Genomic DNA, 24,029 nt, shown 5'->3' with positions numbered 1-24,029 from the left:
TCGATCTTCTTATGATTGACTGCGACAAATGCATAGGCCTACGAGTACTAAAGACAATCTAACAACAGGATGCTGAGCTCCGGAGATCAAAGAGTTTATTTGTGGCTGCGACACGATCAGTTCCACGGCCCTTAACAGACACCGCGCTGCAGAGAATATGTACATAAAATAGTACAGTACTGTTGGTATTTGTCGCAGCCAGACATAAGATCAATGGACTGTTTACTGTTTTAGATTGCCTTGCTAGTATACGAAGTACATTATTATCCGCTTTCTGTTTAGGAGTGTGGAAACGATCTTGTCGCAACCTCAGATGAAACCTTTGATCTAACGGAGCTCAGCATCATGCTGTTACCATTGGCAGGATGGTTTTGTGTTTTGTCTGTTTTTAATTTCCTTATTTTGCTCTTCCTTTTGGTCTGCTTATTTTTCTGTTTCATACCAGATATACAACAATAGCAAAACGCGTCGATTGTATGTGCACATTTGCAGCATTTCAATTTTACCTTTTTTATTCAGATATTTACATAAAAAGGCATGAAAGCATATAGGAGAAAAAAAATCTTCTCAAAGATTTATATACTCCACAATATTTACAAACACACTAAAAATAATTCGAAAAATGAAATAAAAAAAGCATAAAAACCACCCTAGATAACTTTTCAATAATACCAATTCTTTAAATATACACCGATTTGTTTCAAAAAGGTAATCAATAGTCACTGTACATTAAAAATATGGCATCAAATTTGCTACTATTTTATCACAAAGGTTCAAAGTTCATGCAGTAATGAAGTTTTGAAAGTGTTCGAAATTACCATAAATACTTTTTTGTCCAATAAACTACACAGTAATAACATCAACCCTTAAACAACATATGCCTTCAACGAAATACAGTATCTAAAATAAATTCATTTAAAAATTATCTGAAACAAAATACTGTACCAAATATTCCAAAAGTGTGCCAATCGGATTTGTACAACAGACCTACTGCATAATAACAATATTTAATCTCTTTTCTGAAATCTTAATTTTTTTTTATAGAATTTAAAATGTACACAAACATAACAAAAAATATTGCATTATCTGACAAATTTATAAGACATACTGTTTTAAGAAGCAGTACAGCATCGCTATCTCATAAAGTCGCTTAACTTTTAAACAGAACGTCAGAACTGATAATATATATAGAAAAATAATACTAATACCAAATACAGGTCTTTAATTAGAGACCAACTTGCCACTAAAGCCTTAGTCTTAAAAGTGGTCCTTAATTGGAGACAAGCATGGTATACATATATTTCCCATATACAGTACTGTATACAGAATGTGTTTCACAAATGACCTTAAACTTTAGGTGTTTCAACAAATAAGTTATCTTTCTCAAAAAAAAATAAAACTTTGTTACGTTCATTTAAAAACGGTACATTATTTTAAACATCTCATTCTGTTAAATGAGAAACTTTTTAGTTGAGTACAGATTGCATATATAAGTGTGCAACATTGTAGATACAATTATAACACATTCCCCAATGGTACGGCAAGAAATAGTTTTAATATAGTTAAAATACTTCTGTACATCACACAACGTAATTGAAAATACTGTCAAAGGAGAGACGTTAAGCAAGTTTCCTCATTTAAATGCTTAGGTGGGCCTATAACAATTAAGACATTGAAGGTGCATATGTAAATTAGGGACGGACCAACCGTTGGCTAGTAAATGACGGGCGACGGCTTTAAGGCGCGGATCCAGCTTGACAAGCATGACTTACCACCCCCTAAAATTATATGAACAATTTTTGATAGCTAGTTATGCTAGCGACCCCACCCCTTTGAACAATCCTGGATCTGCCCCTACTTATTGTCCTTTTACAACTAAATCAGATGTTTATGCCTAGAATGTAACTGCTATTCAGATTTTATCTGTCTTAAATCTTTATTTTAAAAGACCACATTTTGTACACATTAAACTACATCAGTTAAATAGCTGTATGTTAAAGATTTCGTAAAGTAAATTTAAGTTTAAAAAAATGAACAAATTCAACTGCATTATTAGCAACCATGCCTATTTCCACAAATTCATAATAAATATAAAAAAAATTACAATCATAATTATATAACAATTTACAAATAACTGTTTCTTTCTATAATTTAAATTCTAGAATACAAATTTTACATTTATAAATTTGTCAAATTTCTTCCGGAAATCTGGTAAATTATTATCTAGATTTAGTACTTATCTGATATTCATTATAAAATAAATTAAATAATAGATATAATAATTGGCTTGATGCTGCACTTTTTAAAGTTAACAAGATATAATAAAATAATAAAATAAATATTGTCTGGCACATGTGTATATGTCCTATGAACAGATTTTACTTTTTGCATAACAGGTCTTGAAAATTGGCAGAGGATCCAAGTGACATGACAAAAATGCAGTAGAACAGATTTGAGGGGTTTGTAGTACTATAATAGAACACTTAAGAATCCAACGAAACTTCTATGAATTCATTTTAACCATTTAAAAAATGTTGATTGAATATTATACTGATACGTTTTGCAACTAAAAACGATTTTTTAAACCTGAGATATATAAATCAATTTGCGTTGAAAATTGGTAAGGCGTGGATTAAGGCATTGGCAATATTGAAGAAAAAAGAACACCAGATATCCTATACCATATCTAAACGACCAATCACATTGATTCGCTATAAACAGCAAGTGAAATCTGACCAATCGGTATAGTAGATGTTAACAATTGCAATTAGATTTAAAAATCAGACAAAAAAATGTTATGTTGTTGGGCACATCAGACTTTTTTTGTCTAACTAATTTGATAGTGTAGACTGAGCTTAAAGGGTCAACCAAATTGAAAGTACGGCAGAACCCATATTAAGGAAACACCTTCAGGACCAAACAAGTTTCCTCTCAAAAAGAGTGTTAAACATATATTTCTCTTTGATCCTTTATGGGAAAGTTTCACCTTATTATAGGGGTGTACCAAAAGAGGGGTTCCACTGTACACTATAACACTGATTACATCATAGGCAGCCAATCATCACAGTTTGTATAAAGCTCTGTCTACACTATCAAATTTTATGTGACAAAAAAATGTGATGTGCCCATATATTGACATGATGATGTTATATCACTACCATATTTGGGCACATCAAATTTGTTTGTCACATAAAGTTTTGATAGTGTAGACAAAGCTTAAGTAACAGGTCCGTGTCAGAAAACTAGGGAAAGATACAGTGACCCACCTAAGATAAACATCATTTTTTAAACGTTAGTTGAGACTAGTGAAATAGCACATTGGGTAGCAAACTGGGACCAATGAATAGTCAAATTTAAAGTTCCTCAATACCGTACAAATAAAATACTGTTCAAATATCTAATAATAAATCTAAAGTTCCCTATTAGTTCTTATCATCACATTCAATGACAGAAATATTAGGCAATATTATATATAGGCACCTAATGAGCTTTGAATTGTTCTGTCTGATTTTGTCACCTTTGGCTGCCTTGAGATACCTGATAGTTATTGCCAGTCGTCCTTCTTAAGACTAACCTTTCCGTCAACGGCTTCTGCGGTGAATCCAACACTGGACTTGGCTCACGACTTGAACGACATATACTAATCTCATTGTCCACATTTTCAAACTCACGGTCAACACTTTTTGAGTTTAACTCTAAATCAATCCGCCGTCTAGCACCTCTAGTTTCTGGTGAGCTAACAACTGATGTTGCATTCGCGACATAAGTGTTTAAACCTTTTATTTGGAAATTATCAACGTCAGTGTTGTTTACATGATTGGTTTTTATGCGCTTTTTCAGAACGTGGTCGTCCCCTCGATATGGACTATTATATGAACTATAGGGTGATGTTGGAACTCTTATTTTCAACTTGGTTGGGGATTTCTGGATACACTCTGGTATTCGTATAATAAGTTTCGGTATTGCTTCAGTTTTGTCTTTATCAACAGTTTTTGAAATAGGTTTAAAATAGGAATCAATTTTCTTGTTATTAATAATACCATTTCTCCTTGGCTTTTTGGCAAAAGCATTTGGATTGGCAGTTTGAGATTCTTTTCTTTTAATTCCCTCTGGTACTCGCTTTCTAATGGTCTTGTCAATCATGGGTGAGGAGGGTACAGCATCTAGTTCTGCATCTATATGGTCCTCATGATAAGGATCCTCACTTGCATTGCTGGTGATTGCATTTATCTCTTTCATCTGTTCCTGTTGCTGCTGCTGCTGTTGGGTCTGAACCCGTGTGCTTCTTCTCAACCCTTTTCTTTTAGCCACTTCTTGATCTGGTTGTTCCTTATCAGAGTTGGCATGTTCACTGCCACTGTCGCACGTATGAAAACTTTCTGAAGAATCAGAACTAGATGAAGATGAGTTTTGACTAGAGTTGCTCTTTTGGGATGACGAAGAGGAGGAGCTTGAGGAAGACTGACCACTATCAGAGTCTGCAGAGCTTCCATTTGAATCACTGTCTGATGATGATGCAATCTCATTTTCATGATGCAATACAGGTGATGAGTTCTCTTCTTTTTCTGGACATGGTGCCACCAGCTCATTCTGTTCTTTCGTAGGAACTAGAGCAGAAGGAATCTGTTCATCTTTTGTAGGCAACTGAGTTTCTGCCATGTTCTCCACTCGAGTAAGAAATGGCGTAACTGGTAATTCCTCTTTTTTAGGAGATGGCAAGTTTTCAATCTCTTTCTTTATAACTTCATTTTGTACTTGTTCCAACCTAATTAATGGAGGTGGGGGTACTGCCAGTTTCTTAACAGTCTTTGAGTCATCTTCACTCTCTGTTGATGACCTGCTCTCTTTTGGAGGCACCTGCTTAACGAATGCATTGCGAACAGACCTAGTCAGACGTTTGGCTTGACGAGGAGCTACATTTGTTTTTATGTTGCTTTCGGCTGCTGAAGATGAATCTCCATGAGCAAGAAAATCAGTAATGGTCTTTCGAATTCCAAAATGACTTTCACCTGAAGAGCTCTCTTCATCCAGTTCAAGGTGAACATTTTGTTGTGGTGATGCCACATACCCAGATGACTCGTTGATTGTTGTGTCCGATGCAGAATTTGGTACCTGTACAGAGTTTGGTAGTTCCTGCAAGCCATCAATGGGTTCTTCTACAAGTATGACTGGATCAAGTATTACTGAATTCTTTGTTACAATTTCATTTGACAAATGTTGAAGATCAGTTGAAGCCTCTAGGTCATTTTTAACAACTGTTCTTTTTGACCGACGTGGTGGCAACTTAGTTTCCGAATGAGATGTGTTTGTAGTGGAGCTATTGGACACTCTCCGCCTTTTTGGCTTCTTAGGTAAGGCTTTACATGTTTTCGTAACTGAGCCTTGGTTAACTTCAACTTTCATACTATACTCTTTTGTGTTACAGTGCGTTAGATTCCCGTGGCTATTGCTTAAAACATTTTGAGTAGAACCAACATTTTCATTTCCAATATGATTTGATACCACCTTAGCTTCAAATTCTGATTTTGTATCGTGTTTACGTAAATTCCTAGACACGCGTGGATTGACAGCTTCTTTCTTATCATTTTCAAAATTAGATTTAGTTTCTATATCCGTATCTTTATTGGTTAATGAATCTACTTGTAAAACCGTTTCATTTGTAGTGTGTACATTTTTCTTCCGAAGAGGCCTTGAAGACGTCAACTGACAATTCAATTCTTCAACTTGTTTAACCAATATAACTTCTGAATTAAAATCTTTGTTAATAGTTAATGGCATATTTGAATCTAAAGATAAGTCAACTTGGGAAACCAAACATTTTCTAGGATGTTTTGTTGGATGAGCATTAACTTCATCACTGGCACCCTCAGATTTCTTTTCGATTTGTTTATCACTTTTACTTGTATCTAAGGGCACTTTTGCTTGGAAACATTTCCGCCTTGTTGAGCGTATTGAATCATCGCTGTCTCTATCCGCTCTAATATCAACCTCAATACTATCATTATTGGCTGAAAACCTAGACTTTACTTCTGAAACCGAATCTGTCCTTTTACGGTTACTCTCCTGTGAATACAGATTTACTGATTCATCACTCTCTCTTTCAGATTTTATTTCTGAATTCATTCTCTCCCTTGTTGGCCCATTTGATTTTTCTTTTGAAGGCAATTCTACTTTTTCACGAACAAACTTCCGCGGATTTCTTGATGGGGTAGTAATTGCCTCATCACTCTCTTTAATAGGTTTCACTTCTTTACTAATTGTAGGCACATTTGATTCCTCTTTTGAGGATGAGTCAGTTCGTGAGCGAACACCTTTCCTTGTACTTCTTGTACGGTTAACAGTAGTATCATTACTGTCGTGCGCTACATCATTCTCATGCACTTTGCCAGGTAATACTTTTGATTTGATATCATTTTTCTTACTAGCTGATTCTTTCAGTTTGTTTACTAAGTTTTTTACTCTGGGAGGGAGAATCTTTCGCATTGCCTTTGTCCTTACAGTTATCCTACTGTTTGCACAGTTAGTGTCAATATTTTTAGAAATACTTTGATTCTTTGCCGCACAATCATTTTGGTCTACAGTACTATTTTTTGATTGCATTTGTTTATCGGGTACAATTTTATTTTTCTCTTCCACATGAACTGCAACAGAACTATCATCGCTTTCATTCGCAAACGATTTGTTTTTCACAATTTTATGATTGCCCGACATTTGCTTGGACCTGCGACGGTTCCTCTTTGGCTTTTGATCACTTTCTGAAACACTATCATCGCTATCACATCTTAAATGGTTAAAGTTTTTAACATGATCATTTTCATTTGATTTTTTTAAATCTTCAAAATTTGATAAACTGTCATCACTCATATCTTCAATCCATTCTTTGGTCCGTGATTTCTGATTCCGTTTCCCTAAACTTAATGTCCGCAGATCTGATGAAAGATTACTATCACTGTTGTCAATATATAATTGTTCTGATTGGTCAATAGAAGTGTCATTGTGTTTTGTTCGTCGCAGTATTTCCGTTTCCGATAACGATTCATCGTTTTCTTTTTCAACATTGACAACTCTACGTTTTCCTGATAATCTCTTTCCTTTACAAATACCATGGTTTTCTTTCGCATCAATTTCACGTAAAGCGTCAGTACTTTTATGTCGAGTTGTTACATCAACTCCGTTCCTGCACTCGGGTGCAATTTCCTCTTTCGCATCATCAAAAACACTATCAGAGTTCTTTTCATATCTACAAACTTTCTGACTACTTTTTCCAAATCGTCCATTTACAGTTCGTTTGAATCGTTTTACACGATTCTTTGTATCTGCATTATGCGATCTACAGATATCTTGTTTATCAGTTTCTATATCTATTTCACGATTAGCACTAAACATTTCATTTGTAGAATGTTTTTCTTCCTCGCTTTCCAAATCGCTGACATCAGCATCTGAATGCCCTACTGATCTTTGTGTATTGTGTCGATTACGCGATGCACCGTTTTCTAAAGATTTATGACACATTTTTGGCGAGTTAACATCGGATGTATCATCGTCATCCGACGCACTTTGGCACTTTACCATCCTATCCAAACGTTCATTTACACGTTCCTTGCTGCTAAGCGAATCCGCATGTACGAACAAATTTAATTCTTCTTCTGTCAAATCGGTGGTATCACTGTTGAAAACTTCGCATTGCTTTTTGAAAATTTGATGTTTAAGTTTGAGGTATTGCTTGCTTAGTTTTTCTCGTTTCTGCACCATGTAGCACAAATTTCGTACCTGAAAATGATAAATATGGAAATGTTCAATAATACTTCAACTACAGTAAACTAATGATTTTCCGAAAAGTCTAGTATTCAGAATAGATTTTAATGCTATAAAGGAATTTTTGGCCATTTGGTCAAGAAAAGTTTTTGGTTTAAGAGAGTCTGGTATTGGGAGAAAAATGGTAGAATATCTTTTGAAAAAAAAAAGATCAAATTTTGAACCTACCCGTTCAAGATCTTGTCGTAGATGTACAAACATCTTGAGACGTGCTGTGAGGTTGTACTCCTCATTTTCACTCGGCGTCTCGTCCTCCTTGCGGAATGAAATGAGAGGTTTGTTGAAGTTGGCCTAGATAAACGAAATAAACAATAATAGTCATTGTTTCCTTCAAATATTTCACAATTTTCTACTGAAATTAAAGTGGAGCTGTAGCTTGGTGGTTAACATGCGTGCCTTCCAATCCCAAGGTCCAGGGTTCAATCTTGACCTACAGGGACATGACACACAAATGATTCTTCTCCACTCCCTAAGCCTCAAATGGGTTTATAAGCTGCACACAATATAGTTTATCCATCCTGTAAATGGCAAGTTACCTGCTGTAAGGGAGTGTGGTGCGGTGTGTTGGACTACTGATCCTGAGATTTTGGGTACAAATCCAATTCTTGTAACATTGTTTGTATTCTTAGGCAAGACACTTTACCTACATTTGCCAGTTGTACAAATGGGTACTTGGTAAGGTCAAGACACAACTTTGTGCTGATTCCTAGCTGCATTATGGGATTATGTTTCCATACATGTTTGATCCAAAAATGACCGGGTAATAATATCTACAGCGCTTAGGAAGTTTCACAACATTAGGCGCTCTATAAATCCAGGATATTATTTTTATACATGTGTATGTATAAAAAAATATAAATTGTTTGTAAAAAGGATAATTTTTACAATTTCTACTTACCCTGCGCTTGAGCTTCCAGTACTGAAGTAATAGGTCTATAGTGTCTATGTCATCCTTCATTCCTAACGACTCTGCTACTGATTCAGATTCTGCATAGTCATAGAACTCCTCCATGATCCGTTGAATTCTGAAAAAGCAAAAAAAGAAAACCATTGTTGGTTATTGTGTACATTGGTCAGGGGTCAAGTGTGAAAAAAAAGTATTAGTTAATAGGGAAGAGTGTGCGCGTATGTAATTATTTTCAATGAGAATAGCGTCTCCTTAATTCAGGTTCTATTGTAGTTATTAAAGATTTTGAGTTGCCGGAAAATGTTCAGAAGAATTGTTTATTGTGATTGTGCATTGTTGCATGAATTCTTTCTTAGATGTTTGAACACCTTTATGTAAATTATTATTATCATGGCGTAGCATGTGTCCAGTTCAGTTCTTTTTGTTGTTTTAAAATAGGTGGTTCAGGTGGTTCATAATGGCTTTTGGGAAACGCCACCAAATGAAGCCTTTTTTTAAAGATTTGTTAGTAGCTTCCATCTACATGTATTTTGAGTTGAATGTAATAACATTGTTTTGTGGACGCCGAAACAGAAGAAATTAATATGCAATACCTGATGACTCGATCATTGGCTTTCTCTTCCTGTGTTTTCTCCTTCTTTGCCATGCCCTGTTTGCGTGGAGAATCCACATCAGGCTTCTTTGAGCAGTGCTTTAAGCAAAATGACTAAGAAAAGAGTAATAAAGTTGGGTTATGAAATAGAAATATGATAAATTATTTGTGTGGGCTAGCACATCTCACCTGGCTCAGATTATTCAAGCTGGGGAAATTGTATGCTAGATGTTATTATAACATTACCCTCAGTCAATATTAGACTATCTAAGACTGGATGTTGAAGCTAATAGTCATGAGCCTGAACTTATTCAAACATTAAGTGTAAGCATAAATTGCAATATGTCAGGCAAGATACCTGCTATCAACAGGTTGCATTTATTAAGAAATATAACTGGACGTTTAAGCATTGGTCTTAGCCCACCAGAGAAAACCCACTATGTTTTTTTTATTAAAAATGGCATGTATAGACCAACATCTGAAGAAGTAAATATACTGACCTTGAACCTGACTTCCGAGTCTTCATCTAGAAAGGTTTTCATCTCAAGACTGTTCTCAAACCCACAGGTAACATGGTAGGCCGTCTTGCAAGTTTTTACCTACATTAAATAACATAATATAGTCAATTTGCAATCAATAAACACATTAAAATGGAATGAAATAAATTTTGTTCAGCCTAAACACATATATAACTTAATAAGTTTCATGAGGCTTTTATGTCCTCAAAAGGTAAAAAGATAATATGTGTATCAACTTACAGAGCACTGAATACACGCTCCTGTCCTCACTCTACACAGATTGCAAACCAACGCCCATCGACTGGCCTGTAATAAAGTAAATGTGTTTTACTTGTAATAACGTGTATAATTTGTAAGTAAATCAAACTATTGGAACTTCTGAATTTAGAGATTAATTTAGAATTAAAAAATGTCATATATACCAGTTATAGTCAAGAGCATGACAACAACTTATCCAACTATTTATTGGGTCATTTTTTAGGTTAGGTTCAGATTATTTAGGGGTTAGGTTGATTCGTTGTTAATATTCCATGAGTATGCGCCTGACATTTTGATTTCCTTTATAAAAAAAATCATACACAGAGTCGAAAAAATCGTTCTTATAACAAAGTGATATGAAAGATAAGAATAATAATCCTTACTGGAATTTGTGAAATTTTTGTTACAGGTTCCATCCTATCAACACACCCAATGGATACTTCAGGTACCCACAATGCACAGCTAACATGTGACCACTTTGTTCCACTCCTAATCATAATAAAGTTATGCATATTCATGAGAAGAGCAACTTTGTAAATAATGATATGTAATCCTAATTGAGAATTGTTTCTATTAACTTTATAATGTATTTATGCAATGCAAATTAATAATACTGCTACAGTCAGGGGGAAAATGGCAAAAGGTTTCATACTTTCTAGGATTTTTATCAGATAATCTATATTGTTTTGACAACTCTTGTAACATGACCACAGTGCTGATTTTGCCATTTTCTAACTGGCTAGTACATCATTATTAATAAATGTTTATAAAGTAAAAGAATATTTTCATGAGTTGAAAGATGGACTGGTCTATCGCAAAAATCGCAACAGTCATAAGCACAGAATTCTCAAAAGTGCAATATACAGGCCTTGTCTTTTAAGGCGAGCGAGTGCGATCACTCACCTAACGCACTCCTAAACTGTCCTTGAGGAGTGCGATTTACACCCTTAAATTTTGCAAACTTCTACACACCAAAATACAAACAGCACACCTACAGCACCCCTGACTATATTGAGGAGTGCAATTTGTAGCACATCTATAATTTTCAAAAGACAAGGCCTGAATATACCACCTAATAGTGAGAATAGATCTGAATAATGTGTGATACATAATCAACCAATCAAATCACAAGGATATGCTTAGGTGTGTTCAATATACCTTGTGCTTTTCATCACTCCGCCTTTCTTGCCACACAGAAGACATGCCGGTTGTATCCCTAGGGCACAGGTACGGCACATCCACGTTCCTTCTGGGACATTAATGATACCATAGCATGCCTAAAATAAACAATGAGCTTGTGTAATTGTACTGTTTTATAAATAGTATCCATGAAATTTAACTCTTTTAAAATATGACTTTATGTAAATATATATTGTGTAAAAAAATAAAAAATGTTATCTCTCATTATACTGCAATTCTCAAAGGTCCAACGTAACATGCATACAGTAAACCCCACTTTCCTAAAAAATACAGATTATCTTCGTACTTTGGAAGAGTTTACTTCAGGGCCATATATAATATAATAATTAACCTTATATCCTCTGGTATAATCTCACCGCCCCCACCTCCACCCCCCAGAACATGAAATTGGGCCGACTTTGGGGGTGGGACTGGTTCAGGAAAAAAAATGATTGTTAGCATTTCTTGTAAAAACTCATCTGAACTTGCTAGAGAGAGGCCTACATCCTGACCAAAAGTCAATACTGGTACTATACTCTGGAATATGACTGTTTGTGAAATCAGATATAAAGTAGGGGGTGGGAGATTAGACCCCAAGTTGAATTATACCTGAGGATATACGGTATATTATATACAATTACCTGATGAACACAGACATCACACTTGTCACAGAAAACCATTTCATTGCCTTCCTCACAATCCGGCTAAAAATAAACAAATGTGTAAGAAAGATAATGATTTTATATGCTTATGTTGTGTATAGACCATTGCAAATAGGATTCAGTATCCAACAGTGTGCTGTGTTACGTTTTCAAAATAATTTTCGTCGATAATTTAAAGTTTGTCTATATGTATAAGCATGATGTGCTAATGTAAATTTCACAACTCAAAATCAAATTTTGTTGTATTTAGAAATAATGTATAACTACATATGATATCATTTTAAAAAACTCATTCATTGTTAAGTATGCTATTTTGTCAGCTAATACTTACAGCTCTACAAACATCACAAATAACATCTTCATCATATTCTATACCGAGGCCCTCTTCAGTTTGTATTGCATGTTCTATGTTACTATGGCACTGTGGAGAAAACAAACCAACAATTGACATGAAATTGCATTGAAATTACTCACATTTTAGGTGGGCCTTGCTGAGATGATAAGAATTTAATTTCATATTTTGTGTAATTATTAATTTTGATAATCAAAAACAATTTTCATTGGGGAAAAAAATGTTTCTAATATATTTGTGAATATGGTTAATTAATACCGACCTGTGTTTCGCATTCTTCGATTATTCTCTCCACAGTATATTCATCAATTGGAGGATAACCTGAAATGAAATTACAAAACAAAGGTCAAAGGTTATTAATTTACAAAGTCAATCTAAATTAAATATATCATTTTATTTTACAGTCAGGCTACAAGCACAGGATACAAATCTTTGGCAGTCTTTCTGCAGCCATAAAAACAATTATAGTAATAAAGTATCCGTTATCAGGCTACTGGAACACAACCTTTCAAATGCTTTTATTTTACCCATAAGGCCTGGTATAGCTTAAGGCATAATTTTCTTTCACATCATTGTCTGTTTTATAATAGTTTGTAATCCACCAACACAATCGTTTCATTATAATCATATTTAATATCACATTATTAGGTTCAACTGCTAGAGCGTATATTATTATTAGGTAATAACAAGAAAACATACAAAATAGGTAATAAAAACAATATGCCGATAGTTCAGGGCAATGGTTAATGATAACATATAACATTAAAGTATCATTTTTAGCAATTATGCTGAAGTTTTGGTTGCATTGTATCAATACCTTTTATTTTGAGCATAATTTTTTTAATTTATACTTTCTAAAGATTAAAATTATGATAGACTTATATTTTATAAAATAATTATTTATTAGAAAAAAGATTGATTGAATAAGGTTTGTTATTATATATTTTGGTTATTTTATATTATAGGCGCAGCATTTTTTTATATATTAGACTCTGTTTTCCAGATCATGGACCTGCAATTTGTAACAAATTTATAGGACCATGATCTGATCAGGTACTCAATCTGGGCAAGTGCTCAATCTGGGCAAGTGCTCAATCTGGGCGAGTGCTCAATTTGGGCATGTACTTAATCTGGGCACGTGCTTAATCTAGGCTAATGCTACCTCTGGACTAATGCTAATTTAATACCTAATATAGACAATTTTTGTTGTATCAACCTTTATGACTACATTAATAATTCATCATTACATTATAACCAGGTAAATGCTGATTTAATAATTACATTAATAAAACATGATATTATATGCAAAAACATTACAGAAAAAATGTGGCTATTGAATTGCAATCTAAAATGGAATTAATGGCATAAAAGAAAAATGTTTTGCCACGATAATTAGGGTTAAGGGTTTCATCAGTTAAAATTGTTTTTTCTTTCAAGATATTTTATAAAACTGCTTTCACATCGCAACCGGATTCGGTTCGGCACCCCGAGAGTTTACTAATGGTTAATGGTGTTAAAAAAAAATGTGAAAACAAGTTTAAGGAAAAGGAAGAAAGTAGATGTTTATGACATTATTACCCAAACTGAAGTATGGATAAACTGAGTCTCTGCCTTCTCAAGACGAAGATGAAAGTATTAAAGTGCATTGTGCGATCAATAATCAAATTTACCAATGGCCTTGCCTTACCAATGGGTAAAGTTACAAGTTCAATGTGAACAAGGCTAAAAAAAAACGACCTACCATACTCTTCTCTCTCGTTGTTGGCAAGCTCCAGCCAGATTCTGTCCGTGTCGTCTAGGTCATACTTGCAGACAGCCTCTAGAGACTGCCAGAATCCCTTGTCCTTGTCATCTTCATCATCATTACCCTTTGGTGGCAGTTTCACTAACTTGCGTGGTCTAACAGATAAAAAAAGATGGACATTTAAACATGTTCAGGGCCATTTCACTAAATTCAGACAAAAAATATGAAAAAATTTAACATTTCCAGGGCCATTATGGTAACAATGATGGGAATAAAAAAATAAGGGAACAAAAAAAGAAGAAACAAGAAATTTAAACATGCTTAGGGTCATTTCAGCAACTTTATTAAGCAATATTAAACTGAACTAAACATGTTCAGGCCATTTCATTAGACCTACCTACTGTATTAAATATAAATTTTTTAAATGATTTATTTAAATACAAATCTTATAGGAATAATTAATTCATACTTTGTGTTATAGTAATGAATTTACCAGCAACTGTGCATCTATCATGATCACAAGATGACATTGTGAGAATTTAAAACAAGAATTCAAAACATTCTTTTAATTATAGGCATAAGCAATTGACATTATCCCACCTCATTTGGTATTGTGTTACTGTAAATACAGTACATTGCAATGTAAATGCATTGAAAAATACCTGAAAATGTAATATACAGTAGAATTCCTGTAAAGCGAACGACGCCCAATATGTTTTAACACGAGGGCCAACGCCTAATCAGAGGACACGCCTATTAAGGAGACACATTGTCCCCTCAATTAATTGGGTTCTAATGGTAATGCTTGGTTCCCACTAGGACGCAACGTAAGGACGTATTCGCAACGGAACCCGAATTGACCAATAACAAGCGACAGTTGGGATAATTCATCGCTTGTGATTGGCCAAATTACTTATGTTGCGCTTACTTCCTTGTGTGAATCAAGCTTTAATATAATATTAAGGCACTTACATTTTGTAGACACCAGGTGTTTTTGGACGAACCTCTTTAATGTCTGCACATGGTACACGGTCTGGATTAACAGGTACTTGTACGCCTTTCTCCCACTCTGGTTTCCATGTGTCGGCCATCAAGAAATATTCATCATGATCTAAATGTGCCGAGTCAGGAAGCTTCATGGCACTTATTAAATCCTTGCGGAAAACCTTAAAAAATCCAATGAACAGTATGAATACTATAGACACATTATTTATGCTCATAACAAACATCTTTTGCATATCATGACTGTCAGTACTAACGGCATGTAAACAATGTGCATTATAAACATGTTGTTTGAAGGTTTGCATGGCGAAAAAAAAAAAAAAATAGGATCAAAGTATATTGATTACAACGAAACAGTTTTTTCATATATATACATGGTGTACCGCAAACTTTATATCAACATTATAAACATGGCTAGGAAAAGCATTGGTCCGAACTTGAGAATATAGAATACTCAACTACATATGTCAACTTTTATTAGAATCACCAAGATGCTTGAACTCAATCCTGCGACGAAGCAGTTCCCAGTTTCTCTGTCAGCTGTTTAAGTTGGTTTCTTTCTATGAACCATTTTTACAGTACCTAAATTAGGACACTCACCTCCGCAGGTTGATTGTGGTTGCCTGATTGGCTATACATGGTTGTCTTGTTGTGAAACAAGTCTAGATATAAATAATAATTTACTCTTTGACTATTCTTGCCATGCTAATAGCATCTATGTTGTGACTATCTGAAAAAATAGACAGTTTTTCATGAACATGAAAATCAGCAAACATGACAAATATTTTTAATGTTTTAGTGGGTTAATTAAATTACTAACAAAGTATAGATATTATGTTGAAACCTATCAATTACATTTTAATATTGACAAAAATTGCATAACAATGGCACAAGCCTAATTGTTCATTGAGTGAGAACAAACTTAACAAGAGAGGGCAGCAGACAAAGAGACATTAAAATTAATTTGATCTGGTAAATTCCAATTTTATAAGATAAACTGTATTATTTATTTTAATCTTTATGAAATAATTCAATAATCTTAATAAAAACAATATTTATGGAATCAAGCATTTACTTAATTGGTTAATTTATTTTGAAACCATTAAAAAAAAAACAAAGGTTATTATACTGTAGTTACATAGTATGTCATGCATGTGAGTTTAACAGTTTGGAATAAAAATAGCAAAATGATATTGATATGGGTAATTTTTATTCAACTACATTTCAGAACTATCTGTAAAACCTATGTAACATTTAATTGCACACTTTTATTAGGGATGTATAGTACTATATAATAATCAATGTTTTGTGTCAAATAGGTAAAGGGTAGGTGGAAAATATTTCCAGTTAGAAGTTTTTGGGGCAGGTGGTATGTGGAATTTATGCTGGGTTGAAGGTATCAAAATAAAATATTTAGACTAACTATATACTGTAGGTAGGCAAGAAAGCTTGAATGTGGGTGACCCTGCCCCGGGTTGCACGATTTTTGGTACCAAATCCTTGGGAAAATATCCGTAAATGTTGCACCTCCCTGTATGGAAATATTTAAGAGTGACACCCACCTCCCCCGGTGACTCTGCCAGAATAATAACCAGTATTATGTATTAATATCAACTATCACCATCATCGTAAATATTGTATAAAATATTAGTAATTTAATTTTTTCCAAACTTGTGCATTTGATTATAATTAGAAAATACATGAGCGTGACCACCCATGCACATCATTCATGTAGTAGTATGTAGGTGGGACAGTTTAGTAAGAGTTCTCAAATACCATGGAACGTCCATACTTATACATTACTACGGAAATATGATCTACATTTGCATTTAAAATTACATTCATTATGCAAATAAAATTAAAAATTACATACAACATTACTTAGTATCTTTCATGTCAATTTTGAATCTTATAAACAAAACTACATTGGAATGGTATAGAAATAATTAATGTTTATGAGTGCAATGGTACAAATAATTAATCTTTATGCATTGAATCACAGTAGGAGATCTGAATTAAGGGGAGAAATTAAAGAGTTGAAAGATTAAATTGTTATATAAACAATTTTTTCTCTTATATCTGTATATTGTAATTCACTACATGATATATGTCAAGAGTTGTAAATGTGGTAACATTTATAGGTCAACAACTAGATTAAAAAAACATGCATATTTGGGATAATCCATGATTGTAGGGATTACAATACCACATATAGTAATCGCCACAACCAACATTTTCATAAACAGTTTGACATGGAGTTTCTACCAATTATAAATATTGGCTACTGAAATACAATAATGGCATAACATTAGCAATAGGCTTATCCTGTTTACAACAGCATAAAATAGCCAATCTGTACATACGATAAAACAGAAAAATAATTATTATTTTGCACAATTTTCTGCTTTAAGTTGCAGAGATGAGTAGAGCAAACATTTAATTGTAAAATGGTAACTAATAATTTTGTAAATAAAAATAAATTAATCAAATGAATAAATATTAATATAATAAATTGTATTATATTATAGTATTTGATATCGTGTAATTGCTTATGATGTTGGATGAATGCTAAAAATTATGATTAAAATGATGGAAGATATGGTTAGCCGAAAAAAAAAAAAGTTAGGCCACAAACAGACACCGTTTACCTCGTATGACCTAATTCACCACCTGAGGAAATCGTCTAATCTCGGGTCACCCTTTACATTCTCAGCATAAATTGGTTTTCTAGGCCTAAAGAATTGCAACGTAGTAATAATTGCAAATGCAATATTTATATGAGGATATGAACTAACTGCATGTTTGGGATGTATAATAATATATCAAGTATATAATACTTCATACGTATTTAGATAAACCCAGGGTAGGCTAGTTAGGGCACATCCAGATGTTGTTTGGTGACCATTTCATTTTTTACACATGACATTTCCATCCATTTTGATTGATTCAAAATTATCTCATTATATATTCATACAGATTAAAATCATTGATTGAAGGACAAAATGTGTAGTATTATTTATTAACAAATATCTACATATATTATATATTCATTATATAATACTTTTTGGAAGGTGAAGTCAATATTTCTACCAAAATTACTTACGAAATTCGGACGATTTCCCATATTTAGCATCTTCTATAAGGCTTTGGCGCCAGGTCATGACGTCATAGCAAAAGGCTTTCCTAAATAGCGCCACCGGGAAGTTATTTTAAGACGATTTAATTTTTAGAAATAAACACATAAATATTTGATGCTTTATTTTCATTTTAAAGCATAACTATTCTACAATTTATTGGTAATTTAAACGACAATAATTCATTTTTCGACAAACCCTTCAGCTATGCAATATAAAGAGTAGTTTGTTATGAGATGGGTCCGTTTTTGGGACTCAATCAAAGTTCAAATGATTCGTCAGAAATTAAATGAGAAAAACAACAAATAAAATGCGCAGGGGGGGGGGAGAGAGAAAACAACGGAAGTTCATATTGTAAATATTCGCGAGAAACTAGGCCTAGGAGTTTCATATTATATATTTTTTTTCAATTTGTCATACTTTTATCATCAATTAACTGGTATTTATTTTTATTATGAATGTATATTATATAAGTTTGTGATTATGATACGTGTAATTTTACCGACTATTGCTTAGTTTTTAACATTCTAAAGTTAGGCCTACCTCCGTCCGTTAGAATTTAGGTTTCTGTCGGTTCAAAGGATGGAATGGACCGGGAGGCGTTTTATGTGGTGAGGCATGTACACTCGAACCAAGGGGGCCTAGCCTAGCTGTAGAATGACCAGTGTAAACTTAAGTGTAATATGCCTACATTATTTTGACGTTAATTATTGGGTTTTTTTTTCTTTTTAGTATGTATTGTAGTCTGTCACAAGAAATAATTGATTTGAAATTTTAAAAAATAGTTTTATTTAGGCCTAAAATATAAAAATGCAAGTAACAGTAATTTTGATTACTTTTTCATAGTCATATTTGTAACTTGTTAGACCCATGTATGTAATAAAAATGGGTCTCGTAAAATAAAATACCACAAATAATAAATACATTGTATTGATTCTTTATTGATGAAAACACAAGTAGGTCTATAGGCCTAGTCTTTTATATCTTGTCTATGGTTTGTATATACTTTATAGACTTGACCATACTAAGATAGTTTATATATATCGGGATCTAATCGGCACAAAAGTATAATACCAATAAAGATTAATTACTATTAATCATTTTAATTTTTGGCAAAATATAACTTGTTTCCCAGAAAGTCTTATTGTAAGAATGCGTCATGTTAATTGTGGTTGACTGACACTCCGGTTGACTGACACACAGTTTTGACACAATGTAATCATTTATTTTGTATTTAGCGAAATCAGAACTGAACAACTTTATTATAACTACAAAATAGCTTACTCAAGCTCAAGATTCTATTCATCTTTATTTTTCATGTTTTAGGGGACATACATTTTATTGTAAGGTGGTACATTTTTGACAGCTCAGGTAACTACTTTGAATGAATTATGTTGTTATCACATTTTACATTTATTAACATAGCACATATTTCTATAATCAAATTCAATGTAATATTCAGCTGCACTTTACATCAATGCAGTGAAGAATTAATTTAATTTAGCTCTTCCCTGATCAATTCAGGGAATCAATGTATAACAAATTTATTTATTTATTTTGTGACAGTTGAATCAGTGATTAAAGATGTATTGTCCCTTTGACTAATTCCAAAAAAAAAAAAAAAATTAAAAAAAAAAGTGAATCATTTTGAAGTATCATAATAGTTATTAACTTTCACCAAAAATTAGTTGGAAAAAAAATCATTTAACTGAAATACAGACTTTTTTTTGTTCAAAAAATAACTTTGACTTTCAGACTTCCAGTCAAAGTTTTCGATCAAAACATATCTCATAATGCAACGCGCTTGTTTGGCTACTCTGTATGCATAATCATAAAACTTCCTCGCGATCTATGTGAACACCTTCTCAACCGTGACGAGTTGTAAACAATCCTAATTAGCATAATGCATACTCATGGTTTGAAATCTTTGTTTACATTTGCTCGCGACGATTTTCCAGACGAAATGTAATCAAATTAATTTACCTTTTAATTACGTAAACTTGATGTTTTTGGCTCGAATTTTTGACTTAAAGTGAATAACTTTAACATTAATGTGATATGGCCAATTTAAATTTAGAATATTTTGACCTTCACTTTTTTGTGTTTCAAGGGACAATACATCTTTAATTAACATAGCACATATTTCTATAATCACATGCAATGTTATATTCAGTAGCACTTTCCATCAATAGCTCTGTCTACACTATCAACCTAGTTGGATAAAAGTGTGATCGTGCTTAAATATTAGTAAATAATATAATAATAGTAGTGATATGACATCATCATATCCATATATGGGCACATCACATTTTTTTGTCACATGTTTGATAGTGTAGACAGAGCTTAACTACTTTATTTATGACAGTTGAATCGGTGGTTATTATAGGATTGTCCATTGTGATTAATGCCCAATTTCTGACAAAATAAGACGAACCTAACAGACATTTTTACATGTTATTGTTAGTAATTTTACTAGATAAATAAACCTCTGATGATGTACTAATATAATCTTGATTAATCATTGTTTGTTTTAGGCAGAATTGTTAGCTTTGTAAACTGTTATGCTAGCAAGTTCATATCTTTGTTTACATTTATAGAGTAGAGTACAATACAATGTTCATGACCTTTTGTATTTGTTCCCTTAGAATGGATCCTGTTAGATCCGCCCCACCCGCTCCTCATGGAGGTAAGTCAAATCTTTTATTACAAATTCACTTATTATTATTTACAGCTCTTTCTGAATAGGTCTTGCATGTTTGTTGCACAAAAAAATGTTCCCTGTAGGGGTGTCACCTTTAATACTACTGTATATTGAAGACTGTTTTAGTGAAAAACTGCTTTTAAAACTTATAATATAAATGATTATCATTGGCAAAAAGAAATTTAGACATGGCAAAATTATTCTATATTCAGTTTCTACAATAATGTATGCATTTTTTGTATGATCATTTTTTATATGATCATTTTAACACTGTGTGTACTGATTACCCAAACAAAGCTTGCTACTGTAAATAAACAAGATTAAAGAGATGTAGTTAGTACAGCCGAAAATTACGCTCAAATGTACTTAGTTTGAAGTACAAATTACATCAGAGTAGGGCAAAATCTGACCAAAAGTCCCTGACGCAAAGCTACTCCACAGTAGTTTAATACATTTATAAAATGTAGTTACTGCAGTAGAAATTAGAATGAATATATTTGACATAGTCCCTGGTCATTTATCAACCAACCAAATTTCATTTGTACCTAGTTGTATAAATGACAATAATTACTATCGTATCGTACAGTAATTTGGTTTTCATAGTATTTAAAAAGCTTGTTCTTGCATTGTATGACAGGTTTAAAGTCTTTGAGTACAAACGAGCGATCAACAGACGCAGCACCACCTCTTCCACAGAATCGACCAGCAGGAACTTATGTTCCACCACCATTGCCTACATCAAGGCCAAAGGCTGCATACACCCCACCCAGTAAAAGTCGCACAAGTTCTGTGTGCAGTTCTAGTACTGCCTCTCCAGTCTTGTCAAGGAAAAGTCCTTCAGAAATAGCATCGTCACATATACCAAATCAAGACCACTCTAAAAAAGAACCAGCAAATTTGGAACGACCTCAGAGACCAATGTCTGGTCCACGTTTTTCAAATTCATCATCAACATCGGTGGCAGGTTCAACTGCAGACACAACCAGCAGTGACAAGTTGACTCCGAAACCAAGACCAAGAGTAAGCTCATGCTCAGAGAAAAACCAGTCTGGTGGCGGTACACCAGAAAATGAATCTTTAAAGATAAATTCTGAAACCGAGAGCTCTACCAATAAACCTCCTCCACTCCCCTCAAATAGACCATCAAGAAAATACGAACGTGGTTTAAGTTTTGAAGCGAAAAAAGAAACTGAAAAAAAGGAAACAATAAACAAAAATGTCTCTGATAATAATACTATAGAAAAGATGCCAGAAAAACCATCTGCTGTTTATGAACTTGAAAAAGCTGTTGAACAAAAGAAAAAGCCAGTTCCTCCACAGACTTCCACTAAACCACCTAAGCCAGCTGTTAAGCCTTTACAGCAGCCTAAGCCTACAGCTAGGATAGCCATTCCTCCCCCACCATCAAGCCCAAAGTCGGATCATAAAATATCAAGCCCAATGGCAATACCGAGGCGTCGAGTCACTAGTACAAATTCTGAAGAAGTCTCAGAGGTGAAAGATAAACTTAATGATAAGGAAAATAATGTTGTTGTACCAAATGCATTGTCTGTTAGCGATGCAATAAAAGGTCTGAACAAATCACTTAAAGTTAAAGGTAATTCTGACTCCACCAATACAAAAAGAACCACATCACCATTTAATACAGGTGTCAGTAAGCCACCTAAACCCTCGCCACCTGAAAAGACATCGCATTCACCTGTAAATCCATTTTCATTGTCAAAAGCAACGAATAGTAAAACAGAGACAGTGTCAATTGATGCAAGCACATTATCAGCAGCATCAAAAGGCTTGTCAGCAGTGTCTTCAACAATGTCTGCATTTGAAACTAAACCAAAACCACAAGCAGCAAACAGACCACTTGCATCCAACAGGCCACCTGCATCAAATTGGAGTAGTCAAGTTCCTGATGCAGCAACAATCAATACAGCTGCAAAAGGACTATCTGCAATGTCATCAATGTCGGCATCTGTTTCGCAATTCCAATCAAATTCTGACAACAAGCAACAGACCACTGGTAAATCAACTAATGTATCCAAACAGTCGTACACGATTCCAGATGCAGCAACTATCTCTACAGCTGCGAAAGGCCTATCCGCAATGGCATCAATATCTGCATCTGTTTCCCAGTTTCAATCAAATACTGTCAACAAGCAACAGACCACTGGTAAATCAACTAATTTCTCCAAACAATCGTACACGATTCCAGACCCAGCGACTGTCTCGAATACTGCCAAAGGATTGTCACTCCTATCATCGATGTCTTCTTCCGCTTCCTCCAAATCAAGACCAGTTCCTGTTGAAAGAGTGCAATATACTTCTCAGACTACAACAAATAAATCAACCTCATGGAATCCTATGAATCAGAAACCTTTAATACCTCAAAAAGCACCACAATTTGTGTCTAGTCAAAGTAATATGAAAGACATTGCAGATCTGTTTGATCCGATAGCGACAGAAAAACCACAACAGACAAAGACTCTGGCACAACTTGATTCAAATCTACTTTTGGCACCTGTACGCAAAGCACCATTAGCTCCAAAATCAAAGCCAAGAGCTAGTCCTACTCCTAACAGCAGTAAACAAGTAAGTGCTCCATCTGCTCAGAATAAATCTGCAAATGTAATGGATCGGCCACAAGCAACAATTCGACCTACGATTATACGACCATCTGCTAAGCCTTCCAATAAGAAAAAAGCACCTCCAAGGGTAAGTTGAATGTCAAACAATTATTAAAGGTTTCTTAAAGCATGGTTCCAACACAACGCAAAGACGAAAGTGCAATGCAAGTAATTTGACCAATCACTCAATTCGGATAATCTATTGCTTTTTGATTGGTTTAATTGCTTACGGTTCGCTTACGTCTTTGTGTTGCGTCGAAGTGAGAACCAAGATTAGTGAGGAAACGTAAAATAAGATGGGGATATGTATAAATATTCTTTCATTTCATACACACTCATGTTACGTGAAAACATTTTTTTTGTTTGTTAAATTGATTCTCTTTAAATTGTTATTACTTTTCACCTCTGCCTGCCTTTCCAATACAGACGTAATGTAAGAACATAAGAGTAATGCAAGCAAGTTGACCAATGACCGTTCATATAGTACATTACGTGTGTGGTCAAATTTCTTGCATTACACTTACATCCATTGCATTGCGTCCTT

The 24,029-nt window shown here is 33.8% G+C and overlaps 2 protein-coding genes across 2 annotated transcripts in view; one reads left to right on the top strand and one right to left on the bottom strand.

The window, feature by feature from the left end:
* Window positions 1–478: 478 nt before the first annotated feature.
* Window positions 479–18,179, bottom strand: LOC144842616 (uncharacterized). Its single transcript, XM_078699073.1, has 15 exons — window positions 18,133–18,179; window positions 15,630–15,759; window positions 15,000–15,193; window positions 14,025–14,182; window positions 12,546–12,604; window positions 12,263–12,352; window positions 11,911–11,973; window positions 11,249–11,367; window positions 10,474–10,579; window positions 10,073–10,138; window positions 9,815–9,913; window positions 9,316–9,428; window positions 8,714–8,840; window positions 7,984–8,106; window positions 479–7,770 (listed from the first exon to the last, which is right to left on the bottom strand). The coding sequence occupies exons 2-15, from the start codon at window positions 15,666–15,668 to the stop codon at window positions 3,514–3,516; spliced, it is 5,613 nt and encodes a 1,870-aa protein (XP_078555199.1). The 5' UTR covers window positions 15,669–15,759; window positions 18,133–18,179; the 3' UTR covers window positions 479–3,513.
* A 363-nt stretch (window positions 18,180–18,542) lies between these two features.
* LOC144843818 (uncharacterized) overlaps window positions 18,543–24,029 on the top strand; it is a 15,128-nt gene continuing 9,641 nt past the window's right edge. The window contains exons 1-4 of the mRNA XM_078700772.1: window positions 18,543–18,602; window positions 19,490–19,534; window positions 20,809–20,849; window positions 21,502–23,573. Of these exons, the coding sequence (XP_078556898.1) occupies window positions 20,810–20,849; window positions 21,502–23,573 (2,112 nt within the window). The 5' untranslated portion in view covers window positions 18,543–18,602; window positions 19,490–19,534; window position 20,809. The remainder of the gene's footprint in view (window positions 18,603–19,489; window positions 19,535–20,808; window positions 20,850–21,501; window positions 23,574–24,029) is intronic.

This window comes from Antedon bifida, chromosome 5 (genome assembly GCF_963402885.1).
Source record: "Antedon bifida chromosome 5, ecAntBifi1.1, whole genome shotgun sequence".
Classification (NCBI taxonomy): Eukaryota; Metazoa; Echinodermata; class Crinoidea; order Comatulida; family Antedonidae; genus Antedon; species Antedon bifida.
This window is presented reverse-complemented; position numbering and strand designations above follow the sequence as displayed.

Coding starts and splice junctions, on each gene's coding strand:
- LOC144842616 (XM_078699073.1), bottom strand. CDS start 15,668: ATGTATAGCCAATCAGGCAACCACAATCAACCTGCGGAG. Junction 8,841..9,315: donor GCCAATGATCGAGTCATCAG/GTATTGCATATT, acceptor TTGCTTTTTCAG/AATTCAACGGATCATGGAGG. Junction 8,107..8,713: donor ACTGGAAGCTCAAGCGCAGG/GTAAGTAGAAAT, acceptor TCGTTTATCTAG/GCCAACTTCAACAAACCTCT.